At 52.1% G+C, this 27,342-nt stretch overlaps 2 protein-coding genes and 1 long non-coding RNA gene across 6 annotated transcripts in view; 2 read left to right on the plus strand and 1 right to left on the minus strand.

The window, feature by feature from the left end:
* Positions 1–435: 435 nt before the first annotated feature.
* Positions 436–8,058, plus strand: WAS (WASP actin nucleation promoting factor). The gene is given in 13 exon segments (XM_033201785.1): positions 436–637; positions 933–1,073; positions 2,199–2,285; positions 2,387–2,489; positions 2,603–2,644; positions 2,738–2,791; positions 3,449–3,623; positions 4,732–4,774; positions 4,978–5,131; positions 5,334–5,474; positions 5,477–5,752; positions 5,994–6,107; positions 7,778–8,058. Coding segments are annotated over 13 exon segments (1,518 nt in total). The 5' UTR covers positions 436–505; the 3' UTR covers positions 7,834–8,058.
* A 4,556-nt stretch (positions 8,059–12,614) lies between these two features.
* Positions 12,615–26,065, plus strand: SUV39H1 (suppressor of variegation 3-9 homolog 1). 4 transcript variants are annotated; one of them, XR_004434961.1, is made up of 7 exons: positions 12,786–12,931; positions 15,926–16,071; positions 17,099–17,761; positions 23,317–23,463; positions 23,550–23,679; positions 23,979–24,092; positions 24,490–24,617. XR_004434961.1 is itself a non-coding variant. In XM_033201782.1 (6 exons), the coding sequence occupies exons 1-6, from the start codon at positions 12,880–12,882 to the stop codon at positions 24,621–24,623; spliced, it is 1,272 nt and encodes a 423-aa protein (XP_033057673.1). In that variant the 5' UTR covers positions 12,615–12,879; the 3' UTR covers positions 24,624–26,065. The 4 variants fall into 4 exon arrangements, 3 of the variants coding, with proteins under 3 accessions (XP_033057673.1, XP_033057675.1, XP_033057674.1); XM_033201782.1 differs by lacking the exon at positions 23,979–24,092 and having other exon boundaries at positions 12,615–12,931; positions 24,490–26,065; XM_033201784.1 differs by lacking the exon at positions 24,490–24,617 and having other exon boundaries at positions 23,979–24,481.
* LOC117078275 overlaps positions 16,048–27,342 on the minus strand; it is a 40,588-nt gene continuing 29,293 nt past the window's right edge. Inside the window, exons 2-3 of the long non-coding RNA XR_004434962.1 lie at positions 17,114–17,713; positions 16,048–16,186 (exon numbers count right to left, since the gene is read on the minus strand). This is a non-coding gene — a long non-coding RNA (uncharacterized LOC117078275). The remainder of the gene's footprint in view (positions 16,187–17,113; positions 17,714–27,342) is intronic.

Consider the following 27,342-nt stretch of genomic DNA (forward strand, 5'->3'; position numbering starts at 1 on the left):
CAGGTGTGAGCTACTGTCCCCAGCGAAAAGGAAAAGTTTTAGTGTAGTAACCCTTCAGGACTAGGGGCCTCGGGCTTCAGCCTCAGGCTACCTGGGTGCTTTAGGAAGGAGGCCACCCAGGCCCATGGCTACTCCTTGCCACAGGGTGCCCTGCACACAGATGTGCTGCCAATGGCTAAGCTCTCACTGCCAGCCAGAGGGAAGAGGGTCTGAGCCAGTCAGAAGGAGATGGGCCTCAGAGAGTAAGAAAGGAGAAGGAGGACCCAAGCTGATCCAAAAGATGGGTCTAAGCAGTCAAGTGGAGGAGGGTTCCAATCTGATGGTAGAGGGCCCAAGCTCGGCCTAACGAGGAGGAGGCCAGGCCCACCAAGGGGCCCCTGGAGGACTTGTTTCCCTTGTCCTTTGTGGTTTTTGCACTTCCTGTTCCCTTGCTGCTCACTGCGGAAGTTCCTCTTCTTACCCTGCACCCAGAGCCTCGCCAGAGAAGACGAGGGCAGAAAGCACCATGAGTGGGGGCCCAATGGGAGGAAGGCCTGGGGGCCGAGGAGCACCAGCGGTTCAACAGAACATACCCTCCACCCTCCTCCAGGACCACGAGAACCAGCGACTCTTTGAGATGCTTGGACGAAAATGCTTGGTGAGCTGGGGATCTCCTGCCCCCGCCCGTCCCCACCATTTCTTCCTCTTCCTCTCCTCCTTCTCTCTCTTCCCCTCCTCCTGCTCCTCCTTTCCCTCTCCATCATCTTCTCTCCTAGACTCTCCTGTTATCATCCACCCTCCCAGGAAGATCTCAATGTCTACTTGCCTTCCCTCCGGCTGCAGCTCTTCCTTCGGGCCCATGTCTGTCATGAGGCAGGAAGGACCAGGTCTGGCTCCAAGACCTTGTGGCTACCCCTGACCAGACTCCACTGACCCCTGCTTTCCCCTCCCAGACGCTGGCCACTGCAGTTGTTCAGCTGTATCTGGCGCTGCCCCCTGGAGCTGAGCACTGGACCAAGGAGCATTGTGGGGCTGTGTGCTTCGTGAAGGATAACCCCCAGAAGTCCTACTTCATTCGCCTTTACGGCCTTCAGGTGACCCCCACCCCCCGCCCCCGACTGCACTTGCAAGCCAGTTCTCAACCCACAAACCCAGATCTGTGTCCATATGTGTCCACAGTCCCAAGACCTCAGACCTGATCAGTGAATCCCTGAGCCCCAGAACCAAAGACTCATCCAGATGGCAAACTCTGGCTTGCCTTTCTAAGTCTGCAATGACCGGCCCCAGTCTCCATATCAAGATCTCTAAAGGCCCCAGTATTAGTCTGCTGCCTAAGCCTAATCTTTTCCACAAATTCCAATAAATGAGCACTGTATTTGTACCTGAACCTCAAATCTATTCTAAACTCAACATTTTGCATCCCAGGAATCTCTCATCAAAACTCCTGAACCCCAGATGTTTGCCAAGCTCCTAAGTCATAAATCTGTTCAACAAACCCCAAAGTTGAATATTCCATTGATCCTTGAACTCCAAATCTGTCCGTTTAAATCCACAGCACAGACCCCAGAATTCCCATATTAAAATTCCTGAACACTCAAATACCAAGGTAGTTCTTAAGCAAAAAGTCTTTTCCACAATTCCCCGACCTGAACTTTCTAGGTTTAAGCCCCAAATTCATCCTTCTAAACCCATAAAGATGGACCCAGCATAACTTCCAGATTCCAGGCTGTCAAATATTCACCAACTCCTAAGCCATAACTCTTCTCCACAAACCCCAAATTGCACTTACTTTAGCTGGACCCTCCGCAAAACTCCCAAGTCTATGTGTCTGAACTTCAAATCTCACCTCCAACTCCCAAATACTAGAATCCTACCTGTCATGAATTGGGGCTGGGGTGGCGGGGGAGGGCATGGACTGAATCTATGAATGAGCCTCAACTTCCTAAGACTAGAGTCCTAAATTATGAATTCAAGCTCCCAAGTCCCACATCTAGGGCCCCGAACCCCAAATCCAAACCTCTCACAAAAGTGTATGGCTCCCAGACTATACTCCACATCCACACTCTTAGATCCCAGCTCTCTGGTGTTGAGCTGGAAATCTCCAAACCAGACTATGAGGCCCCCAAATCCAGACACCCTGCTCCCTGCCCAGCTAACAAAGGCCTGCCACCCCTGGTGTGCCTCAGTGCCACTGTGCCTCCCACCCTACACCTCTCCAGGCTGGTCGGCTGCTCTGGGAACAGGAGCTGTACTCACAGCTTGTCTACTCCACCCCCACCCCCTTCTTCCACACCTTCGCTGGAGATGTAAGTGACCAACCAGCCCTCGGGCCTCACTTGGGGTGTGGAGAGGAGATGGGAAAGCTGTGGGGGGACCTGGGAGGTGGATGACCCCAAGATATGTGCAGGACTGCCAAGCGGGGCTGAACTTTGCAGACGAGGGCGAGGCCCAGGCCTTCCGGGCCCTGGTGCAGGAGAAGATACAAAAAAGGAATCAGAGGCAAAGTGGAGGTGAGGAGGCCACAGGGGAGGAAAGGAAGTTGGGCAGAGGTGAGTGCAAGCATGGGGAACTAGAAAAGTTCCCTCTCATGGTCCTGGCTCCCAATCCATCTGTCTATCCACAGACAGACGCCAGCTACCCCCACCACCACCACCAGCCAATGAAGGTGAGAACTCTAGTGCAAGTAGCAGTAATAAGGGGCTAGCCCAGGAACCTGTGGCAGGGTTGTGATAGCTCTCTACACATTCTATCTTCCCAGAGAGAAGAGGAGGGCTTCCACCCCTGCCCCCGCACCCAGGTGGAGACCAAGGAGGTGCGTGCTGATTCTTCCCTGTGTCTCTGGATGGATGGGTGGGTAGGTGGAAGAGTGGATGGAGGAATGAGCAGTTGGATGGGTGCGTAAGTGGGTGAATGGATGGGTAGATGGATGGGTATGTGGATGGACGAGTGGGTGCATGGATGTGTGGATCGATGGATGAGTGGATGGATTGGTGGTAGATGGCTGAGTGGAGGGATGAATTGATGGGAGGATAAAAGTCTAAGTAGATAGATGCATAGGTGAATGGGTATGTGGATAAATGAATGAAAAGGTAGATGGATGACTGAGTAAATTAGTGAATGAGTGAATGAATGAACAATGAATAAACGACTAAATGACAAATTTCAGTCAGTGAAGAAAGCATGATTGAATGAATACAAGAGTAAATGAAAATTTTAACAAATTCATTAGTCAATGAGCCAGTGAATGATAAAGCATGAGGGAATGAAAAAAATGAATGAATCAGTGAATGTATGAATTGTTTGCGGGATCCACCCACTTCTCCATAAACCCTACTTGAACCCTTCACCCACAACCTCTATGGCCATCCAACACACACACAGATTTCCCCCAAGGCTTCCGTTTCTTGCCCCTGTGCTTTGGTTGGTTGGTAAATGGGTCAATGGGCCAACCACCCTATTTTCCCCACAGGCCCTCCGGTGGGTCCGCTCTCCCTGGGGCTGGCGACAGTGGACATCCAGAACCCTGACATCACGAGTTCACGATACCGTGGGCTCCCAGCACCTGGACCTAGCCCAGCTGATAAGAAACGCTCAGGGAAGAAGAAGATCAGCAAAGCTGATATTGGTGCACCCAGTGGATTCAAGTGAGAACCAGTCCCCAGTGGGCCCACAGATTCCTGGGGGCAGAGGGGCAAATGAACAAGTGGACAGCTGAGTGGATGGAAGGAAGAGCAGATGGCTGGGTGGCTGAGTGGGTAAATGAGTGGATGGATGGGTAGGTGCAGGGCTGGGTCTAGGGAGAGGTAAATAAGGCACCAAGGGTACAAAATTTAAGGAGGCACTCACACTCAGAGGCATGTAACTGTAATTCCTGACTCTGAGAGTGAGTGACTCACTTAAATTTTGCACCCTAGGCACCTCACTTGCCTCACCCTGGGCCCACTCTGGGTGGGCTGTTAGGGGAGCAGGTGGGTGGGCAAGTGAATGAATGGATAGATAGATGAGGCAGATGATGGATGAGGGGGGCTGGTGGGTAGGTGGGTGAGTGGATGGGTGGATGGATGGATAAATGAATGAATGGGTTGAAGAATGAATGGGTAAGTGGTTGGACGGACAGGTTGATGGGTGGATGGGTTGACGGGAGGTGCGTGGGTAGATGGATGGGTGAGTGGATGAGTGTGTGGACAGATTGATATGCAGGCTGATTGGCTCACAGACAAGGTGGATGGGGATGGCAGACAAGGTGGATGGGGATGGTACAGGTGGACAGATATGTGGATGAATGGATAGTTCAATGGATAAGTGAACAGAAGTGTGTGGTTGCATGGGTAGAAAAATGAGTGAATGGATAGATGGAAAGGTGGGCGCATGGGTAGGTGGATGGGTGGATGGACAAGTGTGTGTGAGGACAGATTGGTGGACAAATGGGTGAACAGACATACATGGGCAGATAGTTGCAGAGACAGATGTATGGACAGATCAGTAGTCCAAGAGATGAATGTGAATGAATAGGTGGACAAATGCATGGGTGAATAGATGGGGAAAGAGGGATGGGTGGATGGATCAGCACCACAAACTATGAAGCCCTTCTAATTCCATAACTGCTGCCCATACTCATTCATTCATTCAGCCTCATTCATTAATTCTGGCCCCTCAGAGTCTCTCTGGGCAGGAGAGGGCAAGAGGGCTTCACTACAAAAGGAGGGAAGGAAGGGCAGTGGGGATTCACTGGAGTCTCTTCACCTCTCCCAGGCATGTCACCCATGTGGGGTGGGACCCCCAGAATGGATTTGACGTGAGTAACTTCAGAGTCTCTTGGACTCCACTAAACTTCCACCCACCCTTCCAAAGACCACTGCTGAGACCCCACCCCCAGACCGTGCCCTTCCCACACCCCTCTCAGATCCCTTGCTGGGATGAACCCAACGACAATCTGTGTCGCTGCTCTCCTCGCCTTATTCCTCTACTCCCACCCCTGGCCTTTTTCCTCCTGGGCAGGTGAACAACCTCGACCCAGATCTGCGGAGTCTGTTCTCCAGGGCAGGAATCAGCGAGGCCCAGCTCACCGATGCCGAGACCTCTAAACTTATCTACGACTTCATTGAGGACCAGGGTGGGCTGGAGGCTGTGCGGCAGGAGATGAGGCGCCAGGGTGAGCCCCTGCTTCCATACGTTCCCTTCTCCAGCCATAGCAGCTCATAGCTAAGAGATTCATTAAGTCACTCAGTCCTTATGGGAGCACCTATACTGCTTCAGTCAGGAGTTGGTCAGTGGGGGTACCCATTTTACAAATGAGCAAAACTGAGGCTCAGAAGAAATCAGAGTTACAGCTACGTGTTATACTCCCTCCACAGAGCCACTTCCGCCGCCCCCACCGCCATCTCGAGGAGGGAACCAGCCCCCTCGGCCCCCTATTGTGGGGGGTAACAAGGGTCGTTCTGGTCCACTGCCCCCTGTACCTTTGGGGGTTGCCCCACCCCCACCAACGCCCCGGGGACCCCACCCCCAGGCCGAGGGGGCCCTCCACCACCACCCCCTCCAGCTACTGGACGTTCTGGACCACCACCCCCACCACCCCCTGGAGCTGGGGGGCCACCCATGCCACCACCACCACCACCACCACCACCACCGCCACCCAGCTCCGGGAATGGACCAGCCCCTCCCCTACTCCCTCCTGCTCTGGTGCCTGCGGGGGGCCTGGCCCCTGGTGGGGGTCGGGGAGCGCTTTTGGATCAAATCCGGCAGGGAATTCAGCTGAACAAGGTGAGGACAGGTAGGATGGAAGATTGGGGGTCTGGAACTCTGGGGTACCTGTGTAAGTCAGGATACCGGAGGGCTGAGGCCAGGACTGAGGAGAGTTCCAGGCCTTGGGGATTCAGTGATAGGGTGGAAAGGTTGGTGGGAAGCCTTGAAGGGTACTGGAGTGTGTGGGAGGGAAAATATTGATGGAGGGGTGGGGAGAAATGCTCCTTCCCAGGCCCTGAGCCCTCTGTGCTGACCCCTGCCTGCTGCAGACCCTGGGGCCCCAGAGAGCTCAGCGCTGCAGCCCCCACCTCAGAGCTCAGAGGGACTGGTGGGGGCCCTGATGCACGTGATGCAGAAGAGGAGCAGAGCCATCCACTCCTCCGGTGAGCTGATCCTGCCAGGGCCTCAAACCTGGCTCCCAGGGCTAGCACTGGCCTCAGAACAATCCCAGCAGTCACCACCAATAGTGACATCAGCCCCATCTGTTGACAGCATTAACATGAATCTTGTGTCAGCCTCCTTTTTGACAAAGTTAACATTAAGTCATTATGTGACAATAACATAATTAACTCCAACTTTGACAATAATATTAACATTAATGCCAGGGTGTGTCCACAATATTAATGTCATTCCCACACGTTCAGTACTATTAACATCAGCTGGCAGGGCATGATGGCTCATGCCTGTAATCCAGGAACTTTGGGAGGCCAAGGCAGGAGGATCGCTTGAGCCCAGGAGTTCGAGACCAGCCTGGGCAATATAGTGAGACCTCGTTTCCATAAAAACTAAATTCAAAAAAAAGTAGTTGAGCATAGTGGTGTGTGCTTGTTGTCCCAGCTACTTGGGAGGCTGAGGTGGGAGGATTGCTTGAGCCTGGGAGGTCAAGGCAGCAGTTATCCATGATTGTGCCACTGCACTCCAGCCTTTTTTTTTTTCCTCAAAAAAAAAAGAAAAAAAAAATCAACCCATTATGTGATGACAATATTATGAAGAACACCATTGTTGGCAATATTAATTTTAATTCCATGTGTCAACAGATTTACATTAACTCATTATGAGATAATACAATCTAATCTTTTTAAAAACATTTTTGAGACAGGGTCTCGCTCTGTGTCCCAGGCTGGAGTACAGTGGTGCAATCATGGCTCACTGCAGCCTCAACCTCCCAGGCTCAAGCGATCCTCCCACCTCAGCTCCCAAAGTTGCTGGGACTACAGGTGTGTGCCACCATACCCGGCTAATTTTTGGTGCTTTTTTGGTAGTGATGAGCTCTCACTACCAAGCTCTCACTACTCTCATGTTGCCCAGGCTGCTCTGCAACTCCTGGCCTCAAGCGATCTGCCTGCCTCAGCCTCCCAGAGTGCTGGGATTACAGGCATGAGCCACCACGCCGGGCTGTTAACCTAATCTTTTTATAATAATGTTACTATTACTCTCTTAATCTGTCAGCAGTACTGTCACCAATCCATTATATGATGCAAATATTAATATCAACCTACTATAGGAACTTCATCTTTTGACAATGAATTTTTTTTTTCTTTTGAGATGGAGTCTTGCTCTGTCTCCCAGGCTGGAGTGCAGTGGCGTGATCTTGGCTCACTGCAACCTCTGCCTCCTAGGTTCAAGCGATTCTCCTGCCTCAGCCTCCCGAGTAGCTGGGACTACAGGCGCGCCACTACACCTGGCTAATTTTGATGATGTTATTGTCATTAACCCCATTATGTGTCAAAAATATTAGCGTTAACAGACAGGAAGCAATAATATATTATCACATCTTTGCTAATAATATGTAAATTTACCCTATTATGTGATAAATAGGTTAACATTAACCCTTTGTTTGACAATATCTCCACTAACCCCATTTTTGACAGCATAAACTTCAACTCCAACTAGAACTCAGACCCCAACTATAATTCCTCTCTTGTCCCAAATGGAAAGTCTAACTCGCCCTCCTCTAGCATGAGACCTCAGACTCCCAGGGTCCAGTCCTCACCTCCCAGGCTCTATGAAGCCCCCGACCAACTTCCCAGGGCATCTTTCTCCTTCCTTCCAGACGAAGGGGAGGACCAGGCTGGCGATGAAGATGAAGATGATGAATGGGATGACTGAGTGGCTGAGTTACTTGCTGCCCTGTGCTCCTCCCCACAGGACATGGCTCCCCCTCCACCTGCTCTGTGCCCACCCTCCACTCTCTTCTTCCAGGCCCCCAACCCCCATTTCTTCCCCACCAGCCCCTCCAATGCTGTCATCCCTGCCTGGTCCTCACAATCACCCTAGCAATCCCAAGGCCCTTTTTATACAAAAATTCTCAGTTCTCTTCACTCAAGGATTTTTTTTTTTTTTTTTTTTTTGAGACGGAGTCTTGCTCTGTCTCCCAGGCTGGAGTGCAGTGGCCAGATCTCAGCTCACTGCAAGCTCCGCCTCCCGGGTTTACGCCATTCTCCTGCCTCAGCCTCCCGAGTAATTGGGACTACAGGCGCCCGCCACCTCGCCCGGCTAGTTTTTTGTATTTTTAGTAGAGATGGGGTTTCACCGTGTTAGCCAGGATGGTCTCGATCTCCTGACCTCGTGATCCACCCGTCTCGGCCTCCCAAAGTGCTGGGATTACAGGCTTGAGCCACCGCGCCCGGCCCACTCAAGGATTTTTAAAGAAAAATAAAAGAATTGTCTTTCTGTCTCTCTATAAATCTCAGTCTGTTTACATTCCAAATGTGGGAATGGGGTCCCTTTCCTCCAAAGTCCCTTTTATTCATTTATCCCATTTTATTTATTTAGCCTTACATGTATATTCATTCATTCATTCATTCCCTCAGTCATTTAGCCTGTATTTCTTTTTTTCCTTCTGCCCCTCTGTCTTTCAACATTTACTGCCAGGTACTATTTTAGGGGCTAGGAATCAAGCAGTGGAAAAAAATGCAGACAAAAATTCCTGCCCTTAGGGGGTGAAATCCACATTCTAGGGGAAGAGACAGACAAGAAACAAGAAATCAAATAGAAATAAAAGATAGTTGCAGATCATGATAAATGCTGTGGAGTGGTAAGGCAGAGATACAGACAAAACAACATTCAGATGGAGCAGTCAGGGAAGGTCACTTGGAGTAGGTGATGGTGGTGCTGGACCTAAAGAGAGAGAAATGTCGGCCCAGTTAATATTTGGGGAAAAGGGGTTCCAGGCAGAGGGAGCAACCAGTGCAAAGGCCCTGAGGTGAGATAAGGCTTGGCATAAGGCCAGACGTCATGCATTTAATTATTTTTTAAAAAATCATTCAATTGGCTGGGTGCAGTGACTCATGCCTGTAATTCCAGCACTTTGAGAGGCCGAGGTGGGCAGATCACCTGAGGTCAGGAGTTTGAGACCAGCCTGGCCAACATGGCAAAACCCTGTCTCTACTAAAAAATACAAAAATTAGCTGGGGATGGTGGTGCACACCTGTAATCCCAGCTCCTAATGGGGGCTGAGGCAGGAGAATTGCTTGAACCCGGGAGACAGAGGTTGCAGTGAGCCGAGATCGTGCCACTGCACTCTAGCCTGGGCAACAGAGCGAGACTCCGTCTCAAAAAAAAAAAAAAATCATTCAATCAACACAATACTAGATTAAGAGCATACTCAATGACCAGACCTCCTCATTCTCCATGCCCATAACAACTCACACACCAGGATCTTGATGGGCAGGATCCCCCTCTCATTTTTAAAAGTTGGCTCTGCCCAGTTCCCAGTTCAAATCAAGCACTAGCCAATTGCAATGGAAGATTGCAATGGAAGGGAAAAGACTTAATAATCAGACTGATCTGCTCTAGGACCCGGGAAAGATGCCTCACCTCTGAGCTGTGGTTTCCTCATCTATACAATGGAGATAACTGATTTCTAACTGGGATCCCACAGAGTCACCTCTCTGCCTCCTCCAGGGCTTGCTCTCCCAGAAATAAAGGAGTAACTCAAAAGTGTCCTCGGCATTTACAGCTATTTTGAAGGGCATAATTAGAAATTGCTGCACATCAAAGCCTAAAATTGAGCTCCCTGCCCCTTCCGATTTCTGAAATCTGGTGAATTCGAGATCTCAGACATCCTACCTTTGGAGAAGGAGAAAAGGAGAAAGGTAGTGGGGAGGAAGATAAAGTGAGGGAGACTCCAGAGAGGGCAGCCTTCTTCTGTCTGCAACAGCAATGGAAGAATTTGTAGGTGGAAAGGGGAACTCCCCCAAGCTAGAGAAGGAGGGAGTCTCAGGTTTCCTTTAATTCATTTTTCTTTAACCCCCAACACCACTCCCCACCCCACCCTGACGAGGTCCCCAGATGGGCACTGAGTCTAGGAAGGATCCCTCAGTATCATTTATCCCTACTCCCAGTCCCCCATGGAAACCTCAGAAATCCAGTGTTCTGGTTGGCCGGGCGCAGTGACTCACGCCTGTAATCCCAGCACTTTGGGAGGCCGAGGTGGGCAGATGACGAGGTCAAGAAATAGAGACCATCCTGGCTAACATGGTGAAACTCGTCTCTACTAAAAATACAAAAAATTAGCCGGGCGTGGTGGCACATGCCTGTAGTCCCAGCTACTTGGGAGGCTGAGGCAGGAGAAATGCTTGAACCCAGGAGGCAGAGGTTGCGGTGAGCCGAGATCACACCACTGCACTCCAGCCTGGGCAAGAGAGCGAGACTCCGTCTCAAAAAAAAAAAAAAAAAAAAAAAAAAAAAAATGTGGTACACACAATGGAACACTATTCGGCCATAAAAAACAATGAAATCATGTCTTTTGCAGCAACATGGATGGAACTGAAGATCATTAATTTGAATGAAACAACTCAGAAACAGAAAAACAAATACTGAATCTTTCACTTATAAGTGGGAGCTAAATAATGTGTACACATGGGCATAGCATGTGGAATGATAAACAACAAAGTCTTGGAAGGGTGGGGAGGTGGGAAGGAAGTAGATGATGAGGAAATTACTTAATGAGTACAATGTGCATTATTCAGGCTATGGATACAGTAAAATGCCTGACTTTACCACTACACAATGTAACAAGATTATGCTTGTGGCCGGGCGCTGTGACTCATGCCTGCAATCCTAGCACTTTGGGAGGCCAATGCACATTATTCAGTTGATGGATACAGTAAAATGCCTGACTTCACCACTACACAATGTATCCATGTAAAAAAATTACCCTTGTGGCCGGGCGCTGTGGCTCATGCCTGTAATCCCAGCACTTTGGGAGGCCAATGTACATTATTCAGATGATGGATACAGTAAAATGCCTGACTTCACCACTACACAAAATATCTGTGTAACAAAATTACACTTGTGGCCTGGCATAGTGGCTTACGCCTGTAATCAGAGCACTTTGGGAGACTGAGGCAGGTGGATCACTGGAGGCCAGGAGTTTGAGACCAGCCTGGCCAACGTGGTGAAACCCCATCATCTCTGCTAAAAACACAAAAATTAGCCAGGTGTGGTGGCACATGCCTGTAATCCCACCTACTCAGGAGGTAGAGGCAGGAAAATTGCTTGAACCTGAGAGGCAGAGGTTGCAGTGAGCCAAGATCACGCCACTGCACTCCAGCCTGGGCGACAGAGTGAGACTCTGTCTCAAAAAAAAAAAAAAAAAAATTACACTTGTACCCAATAGATTTATACAAAACAATTAAATGCTTCTGAGATCTGGCTAAACGGTTGCTCAGCCTGCATTCTGGTTCCACATGTAGGTCTGCTTGTGAAAACTCATTACAGTGTTCACCTCTGGTCTGTGTACCCTTCTGTATTTGTGTTACACTCCAATCTGAGGTTTACATTACAATAGGTCAAACCAAAAACAAAAACAAACAAAAACAAAAACAAAAAAAGGTCAAACCTGTGAAGCTTGAAATGAATAAAACCTTATATTGGCCCCAGCACTGGGCAACGCAGTAGCCATTAATTAATGCTGAATGAACTTACAAATGGCTGAAGATGGGACACGGTAGCTCTAAGATGGCCTCTTAACTTTTGAGGTCTCCTGAAAAAGTGCTAGTCCAGAATGATTCACTTTCCAGATGAGCAAGAGGCACCCACCCCAAGGTCACTTACTCGAGGTTTTACAGACCAATTTAAGAAACTGCCTAAGGACAAGTAAATGGCAGAGCCTGGATTTGAGTCCAGGTAGTCAGGCTCCAGAATCCAGTCTTTTGCCCACTACTTTATAGTGGTTTGGGGCACTACTGGCCACAGACCCCTTTGTCTCCCTCTCAGATCCAGACAGGCAGAGGTCCTGTCTTAAATCACTCTTGTGGGTTGGACAGGTCTCCTGGACACCCGGGAGTGGGAGAGTCCTGCTGCCCGAGGAGACTGGGAGTACATGAGGACGAAAATCTGACTCTGCTCGAGTAGGAATAAGGGAGGGAAGGGGATACATGGTGGGACTTTCGTTCCTGTCTGTCCCACTCAGGGCAAGCTAGGGCTGATGGAACCTCAGACCAGCCAGTCACTTCTTAATGAGCTCACAGCTGGACTAGCAGGCAGACAGAATATCCGTTTGGTTAACTGTATAACCGTTTGGTTGACTACAGAACTCATGGAGTGCCAGGGAGAGGGGGCAATTTGAGGAAGTGACAGCGCGGTTTCCTGAATATCTAACTGAATGACAGCCTGCCTAGGACTAGCTGGGGCTGGTAGCCTGACAGTGGAAAAGACAGGCAGCCTCCTGAGGACTTGCAGGCTGGCTGACTGATGGTCCGTGGTGCTACTGCCTGCCTGGGTGGCCAGATGTTGTGAATGACTATTGTCAGGAATCACAGCTGGCCTGGGGGAATGTCTAGATGTTATACTGTCTGGCACTGTGTAAAGGAGGGCCACCTGGGGAAACTTCAGGCTGACTGGTCAACATATCCGTGGCTGCTTGCTAGGCAGCTGCATCTGGTAATCAACTGTCCACGCTGCTCGAATCACAGCATGCTGGAGGGCCTGGCTGGGTGCTATGACTGACTGATCACCTGACAGACGGTGTGGTCAGTCGGATGCTGAGAATGACTGACGATGTGATGAGGGGCGGATTGAACGAGTCACAGGCCAGCTGGCCAGCAGCAAAATCAGCATAACTGTCTGACTCGATGGCTGTACGTGGTTACGGACTGTCTGCCCTGATAGAATCTCAGCTTCAACGCATCAGAGGAGACTGATTGACCAATGGTGGGGATGAGTCGCCTGAGAAATGACAGACTGGCTGACCCACTGACAGGTGGTGTGGAGGCTTAATCGTACCTCTAGTTGCTGTGACTATTTGCTTTGAGGGCCTAGCTGGGTGTTGTGACTGATCATGGTGTGAATGAGAAGTAATCTGAGGGAAAGACAGTGATCAACTGATAGTGTCCGACAGGGCTGTATTAGATGCTGACAATGACAGCTTGCCCCGACCTAATCACAGCCCGCCTGGGGGCATGGCTGGATGCTGCAGTCTATGAGAGGATTTAGCCAGGGAGAATCGCAGCTGGTCCCAGAGCTATGGTGGGTGGAAAGGAGGACTGATTGAGGACAAGACGGTAATAGGGAATGATAAGGCTGGCTGGCTAACAGTGCTGTCTGCCTGCCTCCAAGGAGTCGCCGCTGGCCGGGGGCACAAATGGAAGCCGGTATTGACTGCCCAGCAGTGTGGATGGGGGCCGGGGGTCTGATTAGGCACCCGTCTGGTGCAACCGCCTGAGCGGTTGGATGTGGCGCTAGTCCACCTGGGAGCCCCGGCCTGCTTGGGGTTAAAATGTGATGACGGGCTGACTGACGGTGATAATAGGGAGTATGACAGAACTCAGGAGCCACTGTGACTGGCTGATGAGGTGATTGGCTAGCAGTATGACAGACAGATCAGCGCACGGGCAGGGCCTCGGGCAACTTTAGCTACCGCCACTGTCGCTCCCGCTGCCGCCGCCGCCCAGACGCACTCTGGGAAAGTGCGGCGAGCACCCGCCTCCGGGACCCAGCCGGGCGGCAGGGAGGGGTTCGGTCACGGCTCTCCGGTTGGTCCGCGCGGGTGCTGCGAGTCGCGAGCCGCGGCCAATAGGCTGCGCGTTCCTGGCCACGCCCGCGCGAGCTCTCTTCTCGCGAGGCCGGCTAGGCCCGAATGTCGTTAGCCGTGGGGAAAGATGGCGGAAAATTTAAAAGGTGAAGCAGTGGAGACAGAGGCGCGGGCCCGCTGGCCGGGCCGGGTGGGCTGGAGGGGTGGCGTCGCCAGCTCAGGACCCCGGCGTCTGAGGCCCCGGCGCCGGAAGCTCGGCGCGGAAAGGATGGAGCTCGGGGAGCGCGGGCCTGGTGCGCGGGGCTGGGCGGGGCTCAGGGGAGGGGGCGCGTACCTCGGAACGCAGCGGGCCTGGGGCTAACTGGGGACGCAGGAGGGGGGCGCGCGCCGCAGATCGCGACCGGACCGGCGCGCGCACGCGCGGGGGCTTGTCGGGGAGGCCGCGCCCGCGCGCGGGAAAATCGGCCCCCGGTGACCGTTACCCATTCGGTGTCCACGCGAGACGCCGGAAGGGGAGGGAAGATAAGGGGGACAGACCCCCCCCTTCAGAGTGCGGGGACAGGGAACTCTTCAGGGGGAACGTATCGCCTCTCGGCGTGATGGGGGAAGGGTTTGGAATAGAGGATCCCCCAGAAGAGGGAAATGGGGCCTTCCTAATAGGACAGCTGGACTCCCCCATGTGCAGGGAAAGAGGGGTGACTCAGTTATGTTGGGGGGCCCCTCTATGTGACAAAAGCCGCAGGGAGGACGGGTTCCACAAGTGGGGGGACCTCTGAGGGGTTCAGGAGAGTCCACCTGTGGCCAGTTCCGGAGCCAGCAGCTGGAGGTATTAGTTGGGACCACTTAAGTGGGGTTTCCAATGCAAGTGAAGGAAGGGGTTTGCCAGGAGAGGAAAGCGTGGGCACATGCGGCTCGATCTCCACTTGGTCTTGCCTAAGTGGGGGGGTATGGCTTGCACATGAAATAATTTTGAAAAGCTCTTGTACGTTTTTAGGTTGACATCTAGAGTTTAAGTGTGATTTTTGCAATGGGAGGCAGAAATATTAAACATTTTAAAAAGATGAAGTAGATGAGGACTGACTGCCCTTGGAATGTTTTTGAGACCTGATTTGATAAAATGGCTTCTAAAGCACATTGATTAAGAATGTGCCTTGAATCAGAAAGAAATCTATTTTTAAAATCTCTATGTCTTACAAAATTTTGGCAGCCCCAGAAATATACCAGGTATATTTAAAAGAATCAGTGTCACTAATCTGTACTGCTTTGCGTATAAATTCAGAGCATAACCTTTGGATGAGCTTTACTCTTCACAGAAAGGTGGATGAGACAGAAAGTCAAAATGTAGTGTGAAAAAATATACCTTGTGGATTTAAGGCACCCAGATTGATCATTTAAGGAGCCTTCCTGTAATGTAGTATCATTCCACAATCTCTTGCTCATCATTCCGAAATCTAAAAAGCCCTGAAAACTGAAATCCTTTTCTTAAATTTGGCACCATTTATGGCAAAAGTAGATTATAAAGTGGAACTATTCTGTGAGGCTATTTTATATCTCTATTTCTCCTATTTAATGTGGGAAATTCATACTTTTGCTGCAGGACGGTTAATGCATTTGATTACAGCTTGATGTCCCGTGGCCACGCTGGCGGTGTTAGGTGATGTATCCTAGAACTAGTTTTGTAAAATCCAAAAAATTTTGAATTCCAAAACACATCTGGCCCAGGAGTTTGAGATAAGGGATTAAAGACCAGTCTTCCCAGTTAGCCTTTGTTTGGTGCCCTGGAGGTTTTAATCTTGTCCTCCCATCCGTGCCCGCCGCCCCCAACACCTCGGGGCATTGCATCCTACTGAGATGGGGGGTTGTTCTCTTTCTTTTGCAAAGTGGAGAGAAGGGTAGTCAGGTCCTGAACCCAAAGCAGGTTTGCAGGCAGTATTAGGAATGACATGGAGTTTGAAGCTCTGGAAATAGATTCCTTTAGGACAATTCATGTTGCAAACCCCACTCAGAGGTCTGCTGCTCCAGGGGCAGCCTTGGGCAGTGAGCATTGGGGTTCAAAGCACATTTCTGTTGTAGAACAGTCTCAGCATTGGGGAAGGCCTGTGGATTAAATTTCCCTGACTCTTAGGCAGTCTTTGGGACGTCCCAGGGAGGATTTGGGGTCCCCTTTGACTCCTGGCCTTGTCAGACTGCCCAGTAAAGTTCTTTCTGCCCCGCTTGATCCAGGCTGCAGCGTATGTTGCAAGTCTTCTTGGAATCAGCTGCAGGACCTGTGCCGCCTGGCCAAGCTCTCCTGCCCTGCCCTCGGTATCTCTAAGAGGAACCTCTATGACTTTGAAGTCGAGTACCTGTGCGATTACAAGAAGATCCGCGTGAGTCTGGGGTGACCATGCTCTGGGAGGGGACAGGTCACAAGGAAGTTAGTGTCCTGCCCTCTTGTCCCCAACTGCCCACATCTGTTTCCAAAGGGAATTTTCTCCTCTGACCCTGAAAAAATAGGATGAACAGACCCTTTTATCCCTATGTTACAGATAGAGAAACTAAGTAGCTTTCTGATGGGGGCAGGAGCCGGAAGGAATTCTCTTCCCATCTCCCTAGGAATACAAAGTAACTGCAAAGATTGAGATGCTGAACCCTGGAGTGGAAATGTCAATAGCTAACGGCTATTGAGCACTTTCAGTGTGCCAGGTGCTTCCTCTCGGAAACTCATTTAATCCCCTAACAACTGTGAAATGGGGAGTTATTGCCAGAAAGGGGAGTGGCAGGATGGTTAGGAGAACAAACTGGAGTCAGCATGCTTGGGTTCCAGTCCTGGTTGTGTTTACCTACCCAAACCCTCAGTATTTCATTTCCTTTGTCATAAAAGGGGGATGACTAGGAGCATCCACCTCATGTCGGGTTGTGAGGATTAAGTTAGTTAATAATACATGTAAGCTGCCTAAAACAGGCAAGGACTTGTCAGGGTCCAGGTGAGCCACAGTGGTGGCAGTGACGATGGTTTGTCAATGGATGTATTTTGAAGGTGGGGCTAACAGGATGTGCGGAGGGTAGATGTCGGAAGTGTGAACAAAAGAGGATTCAAGTCTGACTCCAGGAGTTCCGGTCTGAACAGCTAGAAGGAGGAAGCTGATGATGGGGAATACCAAGGAGGGGAGTGGGTTTGGGAGATTAATTAAAAGTTGGAACAGTTTGGACAGACAGTAAGGGGGAGAGCAGGATTTGAACCTGGTAATCCTCACTCTAGAGCCCATGCTTTTTAACCACTGCATGAAGTCATTCCAGAAAAGGGGTGGGGTGGGTTAGGTGTTATCCATCAGCTTTGGGATGGAAGCCCCATGAAGGCGGGCCCAAAGATCTCACCACTTATGGTACCACCGTTCCCCTACCCACCCCCAACAGGAACAGGAATATTACCTGGTGAAATGGCGCGGATATCCAGACTCAGAGAGCACCTGGGAGCCACGGCAGAATCTCAAGTGTGTGCGTATCCTCAAGCAGTTCCACAAGGACTTAGAGAGGGAGCTGCTCCGGCGGCACCACCGGTCAAAGACCCCCCGGCACCTGGACCCAAGCTTGGCCAACTACCTGGTGCAGAAGGCCAAGCAGAGGCGGGCGCTCCGTCGCTGGGAGCAGGAGCTCAATGCCAAGCGCAGCCATCTGGGACGCATCACTGTAGAGAATGAGGTGGACCTGGACGGCCCCCCGCGGGCCTTCGTGTACATCAATGAGTACCGTGTTGGTGAGGGCATCACCCTCAACCAGGTGGCTGTGGGCTGCGAGTGCCAGGACTGTCTGTGGGCACCCACTGGAGGCTGCTGCCCGGGGGCGTCACTGCACAAGTTTGCCTACAATGACCAGGGCCAGGTGCGGCTTCGAGCCGGGCTGCCCATCTACGAGTGCAACTCCCGCTGCCGCTGTGGCTATGACTGCCCGAATCGCGTGGTACAGAAAGGCATCCGATATGACCTCTGCATCTTCCGCACGGATGATGGGCGTGGCTGGGGCGTCCGCACCCTGGAGAAGATTCGCAAGAACAGCTTCGTCATGGAGTACGTGGGAGAGGTAGGGAGATGGGACCAGTGTGTGTGTGCAGCTCTTCCCACCCTGTGTTCACAGTGTGCACCCAGCTCTCCTCACTGTGTGTCTACAACTCCCTGCTTTCCCTATGGGAAAGGCCTGGTACACTGAGTGTCATAGGGACATCGGGCAGGGACAAGTATTCCAAGCTGGTACACACCAGCATGGCCATGCTGGTGGTTACAGAAACACCGAAATACTTCTGCACTGGGTTGACTTTATCAGGGTACTTAGCAAAGAAGAAAAGTGGGAGCTGAGATCCAGGCAGCCTTAGCATTCCTTGTATCAGGCCATATGGTCTGGCATAGGGCTGCATCAGCTGGAAAGGCACTTCCTCCTCTCATTTCACAAAGGCCCATCTTATCACCAAGCAGTATCTGCCTGAGGAGCATTGTTTTACCAGTCTGCACAGAAGGAACGCAGTCTGGAGTAGGATGAGACATGCTTTGGACAAAGGTTGGCTAACTCCTTTAGACTTTCAGGACACTGGGGAAAGCTGAGTGTAGTAGGCAAGCCAGCCATTGTAAAAACAACCCCCTCATCTTAGTGACTTTGCACATTACAAGTTTGCTTGCTTATGGAACAGTCCACTGTGGGGGTTTGGGTGGGTATCCTTTCACACAGCGACTGGGATACCGAGGCTCTTTCCCTCCTGTGCCTTTGCTGTGCCTTGAAGCCTTGGAGTCACCACTAGATCCTCAGCATTGCCTGGCAGGCGGGCCAAGTGGGGGATAGAAGGGGCCCATCCTAGTGGGCCAGGCCTAGATGCAGCCCCCATCACTTCTGCCCATGCTCCACTGGTTGGAACTGAGTCACTGGCCTCTCACCTCCGTGCAAGGGAGGCAACGGGATGTGCTTTAGCCATGTGCCCAGCTGCACAAGGCTAAAGCATAGCCATAACTAGCAAGTAGATAACAAGTATCTGCAACAGAAAAATGTCACATTCTAAGATGGGATGCAGTTAGCATTTGGGATGAGATGAATTTTTGTTATGTAGAACTGTCTCATGCATTGGGGGACATTTAGCATTCCTGGACCTTTACCATTTAAATCCATGAGTGTGCCCTGTCATAGTGACAGCCCCAGATACCTCTATATATTTCCATAGGTCCCTTAGGGGTGTGATATGGTTGGAAAGTGACAGAAACTGGCCTGAGGAACACTCACATGAAGGTGTCCACACTGTAGCACTGATACTGATGACAAGGAGAGGCTCCTGCTCTGAGAAACTGTAAAGTAGAGAGGGTCACACCCCACAGGGACAGAGATAATCTTGGGCAGAACAATCTATACCACAGAGGACCCTGACAGTCTGGGCAAGGAGACAGCCACACCCTGTCCAGATAACCCTGCTGGCCTGCTGGAGGAGATGTCCACATGCCACAGGACCTGGCCATCTGGAAGGAGGAGTGGGGAGGTGTCCATACCCTGAGGGCTCCTGATAGTGGGAGGGGGAGAGAGTCCTGATAATCTGTAGGAAGTCCATGTCTCACAGTGACTCCAGTGACCTGGAGGAAGAGCTTGTGCTCTCCACACTCTAGAGGACCTGGTCTGATTTAGGAGTGTCCACACCCATGCTGTCATGACAGTCAGGAAAAAGAAGTGTCCTCACCCCAGAGGGATCCAGACAGCCTGGAGATCTAGTCTATACCCAAGGGCACCCTGACAGTATCGGGGTAAGTGTCCATGCCCTCAGTGTCCTGACACTCTGGAGGAAGTGTCCAGAGGTTGAAGGAACCCAAACTCTCTGGAGGAGGACATGTCCAGACCCCACAGGACCCCGACAGTCCACTGTCCTAGGGGCTGCACAGAGCAAGAAGTATCTCAGCCTCACTGTACTGGCATCTGGAGGAAACACTGTCCACCACACAGGGTCCCGACAGTCGAGAAGGAAGACTTTATACCCCAAGGGCGGCCTCGGACCCTCCTGGGCCTGAGAGTTTTCTGGCTGCTCTTCCTTAGTGTCTTTAATCCTCTACCCTGGAAACATGAAGGTTTCCAGGGATCCTCTCAGCCCTGTCCTCACCCTTCCTGCTCTCCACACATTCTTGCTGCACTATTTCCTGGTCGCCCTCCAGCACTCTCAGACCTGTGGTCCTCCTGATGGTGCCACAGGCCTCCAGAAAGAGCCAAACTCATCTTCCTGCATCCCCCTCTGAAGAGACAGCATAGCAAATGGTTAGGAGAGTGGACTCTGGATCCTGACTGCCTGAGGCTGAATCCCAGCTCCACTACTCATCAGCAGTCACTAACCTCTGTGCCTGCATTTACTAATCTACAAAATGGGAACGATAATAGCACTCAACTCACACACTTGTTACAAAAATTAAATGAGTTACTATGTATCAAGCACTTGGAAAAAGCACTTGAACAGTGTTCAGTACACAGTAAGTTTGATACAAACATTATCAGCACAGTCCAAACTTCAGCAAATCCAAAATGTCCAGAAGACCAAGTTTTTTTGTAACCCATCTGGCTACAGGACCCAGCCTGACCGGATAGGGTCCTATTTGTAGTCTTTATTTATCCTACTTGGGGTAATAGTCATAAATTTCGTTGCAGCAGTTCTAATTTACTTGATTCTGTAGTGCCGTCCCAGACGCTGACAGGGTGTTACGGAATCAAGGGCCTATCTGCACACCATGCTATCTACTGTCCTTCTTCAGCTGGGACATGTACTGACAGTCTGTACCAAGAGCTCCCTCCATGGGAGCTGCCCTTCCCTCCTTTGCAGCCTCCCACATTGGGTCAGAACTTTCACATTCCTGCAGAACATTCCCATCCTCACCCAAGAGATAATGCCAGCCTATTTTACCCATTCTAAAACATGCATTTTCTTCCTATTTTAACATCTCTGAAATGAAGATGTCTTAATTAAATCATGGTGTATCATTTATAATTAACAGCAGTTTTTCCTTTCTTGGTAAAGGGCACATAAAATAAGGGTGTGCCTTATATTTATAAGTGGTCCTCATAACCACTCCTAACATTGCTCACTCTCCTATCAGAAACAGGAACACCTTTCACATCCATGATCTTGTATGCATCTTTACAACAGTCCCTGTCAGGTTGGGATTTTGTCACTGTCATTCCATTCTGCAGATGAGAAAACTGAGGCCCAGAGGTGGAATAACTTCATTAAAATCACAAAAGTAGTACAATGGATAAAAAAAAATAAAGGCCCAAATAATGTCTAAAACTGGTGCCCTGCCAGGCTGTAGCTTTTTTTTTTTTTGGCTGAGGAAACAGGCAGAGAGAACATTCAGGATCCCATGTCCAGGAGGGGGCAGAGCAGCAGCTGACTCCAGGTCTTCTAGTTCCCAATCATGTCAGCACCCTCTCAGAACTGCCAGCTTATAGCCTGTCTTTTCTATTCATTCTGGAGAGCTGTTAGGGAGCAGAGACAGGCGGATCTGTTCCCAAGCTTTCAGGGTTGACCAGTCATTAGAGAATGGGACTGAAAAGGAGAAGGAACCAGGAAGCGTTTGTGCCCTGGAGGGCCTGCAGTATGACTCACTCCTGGTGAAATTGGGAGAGCAGGTGGTGGCAGAATAGGCATGAAGATGGAGACCAGGGAGGATGTGGGCACTCCCCCTGGCTCGAGGAGGGCCCTACAGTGAAAAAGATGGCTCATACCCCACCCACTAGGCCCGTGAGCCTGGGAGAGGCTGCCCTTTGATCCCAGGGCTTTATCAGACAAGTGGCCAGCTTTTGAGGTAGGGGAAGAACGGGAAGCTTGGAAGGCTGCCCAGAGAGATCCCATCTGTTTGAGCTGATGCCACAAGGAAGACTATGTGTTCTCCAGAGTTCACGGAGACTGATCTTGACATATTCCACCCTCATGCTGTGGCCCTTAGGAGAGAGTCCCCACTCTTCCACCAGGTGGTAAAGCCCTTTTATGATCTGCAACTTGTTTTAGAGAATCCTTCTCTTCTCCATTTCCCCTCAAGCCCTAAGCATTGTTTTCTGATCACAATCTTACACTGTGGGTGTCTGAATCTGTCTGTGACCAGACTTTGACCCCTTGAGGGAAGGGACCAATCCTGCTTCCTGTGTATCCCCTACCCACCTGTGACCCCTGAGAATGGTGACCGGGCCTGGTTCCTGTGTCTCCCTGATCAGACCATGAGCCCTGGGTGCTGGGACTGGGCACAAGGAAGGCCTCAATAAAAACCCACTGAATGGATGAGTAAACAAACAAAAACAGGGTGCAGGGGAGCCAGGTTCCTCAAGGAACAGAACTGGAGCACGGGGCAGTGGGTAGTGTGGCCTGAGGGCGGGGGGGTACATCTTGGTTTCCTCAAGGCATTGTTAGTCAGCCGTTGGCATGGAACACAGCCTTGAGGGGACAGCCAGGGAGAACACCAGTGTGGCCATCCTAGCTAAGGAGATGGATTCCCAAGTCAGAAGGGCATGGTCACCGGCCCACATGAGGGTGAGCAAGGAAGGAGGCCTGAGAGGGGTCTCTGGAGAAGGGAGGGGAAGGAAAAAGTGTGGCAGGGGAGTGCTGGAGCTACCTGGAGGGCTGGCACTTAGAGGACAGGCTGCTAAGCCAGCAAGCAGAATCAAAGTAAACAGCAGTCCCCATGTGTCTCCTGTGTGCTGTGCACTGTTCTTGGCTGAGGTACAGTGGGACCCCCACCCAGGGAAGGGCCTGGTCAGCTATGCTTGGGGATTGCCAGGAGGCTGCCATTGCTGACCTCAGGGAAGAGAGGCCATGGGGCCGCAGAGGAGAGATTTGTTGGGTTGGATTGGGAGGCAAGGACAGGCTGGGGCTAGGATGGCAGCAAAGCTTCCTGTTTCCTAGGACAGGCAGGGACCCAGCTGGGAGGAGGCACCCACTGCTGTCTGAAGCACCAGTTGATACCACACAGCCCTGGGCCGAGGGAGAGCTCCTCTCACCGTGCTCTCCCTTCATCTTTCCTCCCTCTCTGCTGCTGTCTCTGAAGTGTGTAGCCTCAGCCTCTTTCTGGCTCTCTGGACCTCGGCCTCCCTCTGCCTCTGCCTCCACCTCTCTTGCCTGAGGCCCTTGCCCCTTTTCCCCATGGCCTGGATCTCTTCTTCCCCTCTCCCCACGCCCTCCCTGCTGGGTCCTACACGGGCTCAGGCTCCCTTGCCTGGATCAGTCAGTGTCTCTCCCCGTGGCACCCCGGGTCACTTTCTTTCTTGCCCTTGCTTTGGTCTCTCCTGATCACCTTCCTGCTCCGTCCCAGGGTGCTGGAGGCTCCAGGGGTTCTTGGGCAAGAGCTTGCTGGGTGGCGGCAGGAGGCGCTCACAAGGCCCCAGTTGAGCCCTGCGGCCAGGCCAGCCTGCGTTCACCGCCAGGGACGACTCCTGTTAGCCAGAGGCCTGAGGCGGGCCGGGTGGTTGCCAACTGAGGCCCAGCTCCCCAAGAAGGGCCAACAGACCTCTGCGTCACTGCCTGCGTGTGTCCATGGGCAGGGGTGCCTCCTGCTCCCTGTCCTTCGGAGGTCAGAAGCAGTGCCGGCTTTCCTGAGCCTTCGCAGTCAATCTCCCCTCACCCATGGCCCTTTCCCTAGATCATTACCTCAGAGGAGGCGGAGCGACGGGGCCAGATCTACGACCGCCAGGGTGCCACCTACCTCTTTGACCTGGACTACGTGGAGGACGTGTACACCGTGGATGCCGCCTACTATGGCAACATCTCCCACTTTGTCAACCACAGTGTGGGTACCCCCGGCAGGCGGGCAGGGGGTCAAGAGGGGCAGACTGGGACCCCTCCTCACTCTCCCAACTGTTCTTTCTCGCCCAGTGTGACCCCAACCTGCAGGTGTACAACGTCTTCATAGACAACCTTGACGAGCGGCTGCCCCGCATCGCTTTCTTTGCCACAAGAACCATCCGGGCAGGCGAGGAGCTCACCTTTGATTACAACATGCAAGGTGGGGGTGGCACGGGACTGGGGGCAGGGGCGCACTGTGACTTAGGACACAAGGACCCCTCCCGAAGGCACACCAATCACTCAGAGAACCAAGGAAAATTCTGTAGCGGGGGCTTTAAGATGCTCTTCCTGACTCCCAGTCCCCATTCGGACTACTAGACCCCTACCTACCCCTTGAGTCTCCTCATTCCCAGCCCCTGAACCCTAACCCTGAGGCATTCATACCAACTTCTCCCAAGATTCCCGGAGAGTTAAGACACTCCTGACTCCAGTCTTGACTGAATTTCCCTCATCCCCCAGCCCCTCCCCACTCCTAGCTCCCTTTGGCCTTCTTCATCCCAAGCCTCTGGACACCCTTGTGGCCTCCAGCCAGTCCCCTCCTTGATAAGCTAGCCACCTCTGAGACCCTCAAAGGTAGGTCTTTGGTAGGAGAGTTCAGATGTACCTCTGATGCCCAGGTGGCCCTCTACTCCTGCCCCTGCCCCCCCCCCCCCCCCCCCACCTAAAATGACCCTCCTGGTTCCCTGACAGCTCCTTGCCTCCCCCAGCATTCCTCAACCCCTGACCTGAACAACCTCCAGTGCTGAGCCCTGGCCCTAGCCCCAAACCACCAACCCTAAGATCTCCTCCCAACTCAAATTCCAGAGTTGCTCCCAGCCCCCAAGATCCTTGGTCTCATGGTATAAAGGGTAGTGGGACCCTTCATCCAGGCTTCTAACAAGTCCCCTGCCTCCTTCCTGCCTTCCTCCCTCCCTCCTCCCCCTCCCTCCTGCCTCCTTCCCTCCTCTCCTCCCTGGCTGTGACTCCACAGTGGACCCCGTGGACATGGAGAGCACCCGCATGGATTCCAACTTTGGCCTGGCTGGGCTCCCTGGCTCCCCTAAGAAGCGGGTCCGTATTGAGTGCAAGTGTGGGACTGAGTCCTGCCGCAAATACCTCTTCTAGCCCTTAGAAGTCTGAGGCCAGACTGACCGAGGGGGCCTGAAGCTACACGCACCTCCCCCACCGCTGCCCTCCTGTCGAGAATGACTGCCAGGGCCTCGCCTGCCTCCACCTGCCCCCACCTGCTCCTACCTGCTCTACGTTCAGGGCTGTGGCCGTGGTGAGGACTGACTCCAGGAGTCCCCTTTCCCTGTCCCAGCCCCATCTGTGGGTTGCACTTACAAACCCCCACCCACCTTCAGAAATAGTTTTTCAACATCAAGACTTTCTGTCGTTGGGATTCATGGCCTATTAAGGAGGTCCAAGGGGTGAGTCCCAGCCCAGCCCCAGAATATATTTGTTTTTGCACCTGCTTCTGCCTGGAGCTTGAGGGGTCTACTGCAGGCCTCCTCCTTACTACCCCAAAGGTATGGGGAAGCAACCCCAGGGCAGGCAGACATCAGAGGCCAGAGTGCCCAGCCCGACATGAAGCTGGTTCTCTGACTACAGAAACTTTGTACTAGTGAAAGAAAGGGGTCCCTGGGCTACGGGCTGAGGCTGGTTTCTGCTCGTGCTTACAGCTGGCTAGTGTTGGCCCAAAGAGCTGTAGGGTCTCTTCTTTAGGGCTGCATATCTGAGAAGTGGATGCCCACATGCCACTGGAAGGGAAGTGGGTGTCCATGGCCCACTGAGCAGTAAGAGGAAGGCAGTACAGAGCTGGCCAGCCCTGGAGGTGGGTTGGGACCAAGCTCTGCCTTCACAGTGCAGAGAAGGTACCTAGGGCTCTTGGGAGCTCTACAGTTGCTGGGGGCCCTGACCTGGGGTGTCAAGACCGCTGACACCACTCAGAGCTGGAACCAAGATCTAAATAGTCCGTAGATAGCACTTAGGACAAGAGTGTGCATTGATGGGGTGGTGATGAGGTGCCAGGCACTGGGTAGAGCACCTGGTCCACGTGGATTGTCTCAGGGAAGCCTTGAAAACCACGGAGGTGGATCCAGGAAAGGGCCCATGTGGCAGAAGGCAAAGTACAGGCCAAGAATTGGGAGTGGGGTAGATGGCTTCCCCACTATGGGATGACGAGGCGAGAGGGAAGCCCTTGCTGCCTGCCATTCCCAGACCCCAGCCCTTTGCGCTCATCCTGGGTCCACTGGTCTCAAAAGTCACCTGCCTACAAATGTACAAAAGGTGAAGGTTCTGATGGCTGCCTTGCCTCTTGCTCCCCCACCCCCTGTGAGGTCTTCTCTAGGAAGTCCTTTCTGACTACCTGTGCCCAGAGTGCCCCTACGTGAGACTGTATGCCCTGCTATCAGACGCCAGATCTATGTGTCTGTCTGTGTGTCCATCCCGCCGGCCCCCCAGACTAACCTCCAGGCATGGACTGAATCTGGTTCTCCTCTTGTACACCCCTCAACTCTACGCAGCCTGGAGTGGGCATCAATAAAATGAACTGTCGACTGAACAAACCAAGATGTGAGGTGCTTGTGTGGGTGGGGGTTGAGGGGATAGAGGCTGGGAGCTGGGTTTGCCCAGGAACATGTTCCTCAAACCTCAGCCATCTGACTCTAATCCTCAAAATTTCAGCCCCCACAGCATATTACTTACACCATTGTTTATATAACATCTTGACCTAAAATAAGTTTGTTTTATACTTAAACTTTAAAATGCACTTAGGGGCCGGGCGCGGTGGCTCAAGCCTGTAATCCCAGCACTTTGGGAGGCCGAGACGGGCGGATCACGAGGTCAGGAGATCGAGACCATCCTGGCTAATACGGCGAAACCCCGTCTCTACTGAAAAATACAAAAAACTAGCCGGGCGACGAGGCGGGCGCCTGTAGTCCCAGCTACTCGGGAGGCTGAGACAGGAGAATGGCGTGAATCCGGGAGGCGGAGCTTGCAGTGAGCTGAGAGCCGGCCACTGCACTCCAGCCTGGGCGGCAGAGCAAGACTCCGTCTCAAAAAAAAAAATAAAATAAAATAAAATGCACTTAGGGTCGGGCGCGGTGGCTCAAGCCTGTAATCCCAGCACTTTGGGAGGCCGAGGCGGGCGGATCACGAGGTCAGGAGATCGAGACCATCCTGGCTAACACAGTGAAACCCCGTCTCTATTAAAAAATACAAAAAACTAGCCGGGCGAGGTGGCGGGCGCCTGTAGTCCCAGCTACTCCGGAGGCTGAGGCAGGAGAATGGCGTAAACCCGGGAGGCGGAGCTTGCAGTGAGCTGAGATCCGGCCACTGGACTCCAGCCTGGGCGACAGAGCGAGACTCCGTCTCAAAAAAAAAAAAAAAAAAAAATGCACTTAAGGCTGGGTGTGGTGGCTCACATCTTTAATCCCAGCACTTTGGGAGGCCGAGGCAGGCAGATTGCTTGAGCTCAGGAGTTCGAGACCAGCATGGGCAATGTGGTGAAACCATGTCTCTACTAAAGATACAAAAATTGGCCAGGTGTGGTGGCATGTGCCTGTGGTCCCAGCTACTGAGGCTGAAGTGGGAAGATTGCTTGAGCCTGGGAGGCAGAGGTTGCAGTGAGCTGAGATCTCACCACTACTCCAGCCTGTCTGTCTCCAAAAAAGAGCCAGACCCTATCTCAAAACAATGCAATTAAATTGACTGGTTTAGACTGGCCATAAATGGTTTTGACTGGACTTGACTGATCTTGACCTGTGTTGGCCGACTTTGACTTGTCATGATTGACTGTGACTGGTGGTAGCTAGCCGTGACTGGCCTCAACTCGTCTTGACCA

The sequence above is a fragment of the Trachypithecus francoisi genome, unplaced genomic scaffold (genome assembly GCF_009764315.1).
Source record: "Trachypithecus francoisi isolate TF-2019V2 unplaced genomic scaffold, Tfra_2.0 Lachesis_group6, whole genome shotgun sequence".
Taxonomy (NCBI): Eukaryota; Metazoa; Chordata; class Mammalia; order Primates; family Cercopithecidae; genus Trachypithecus; species Trachypithecus francoisi.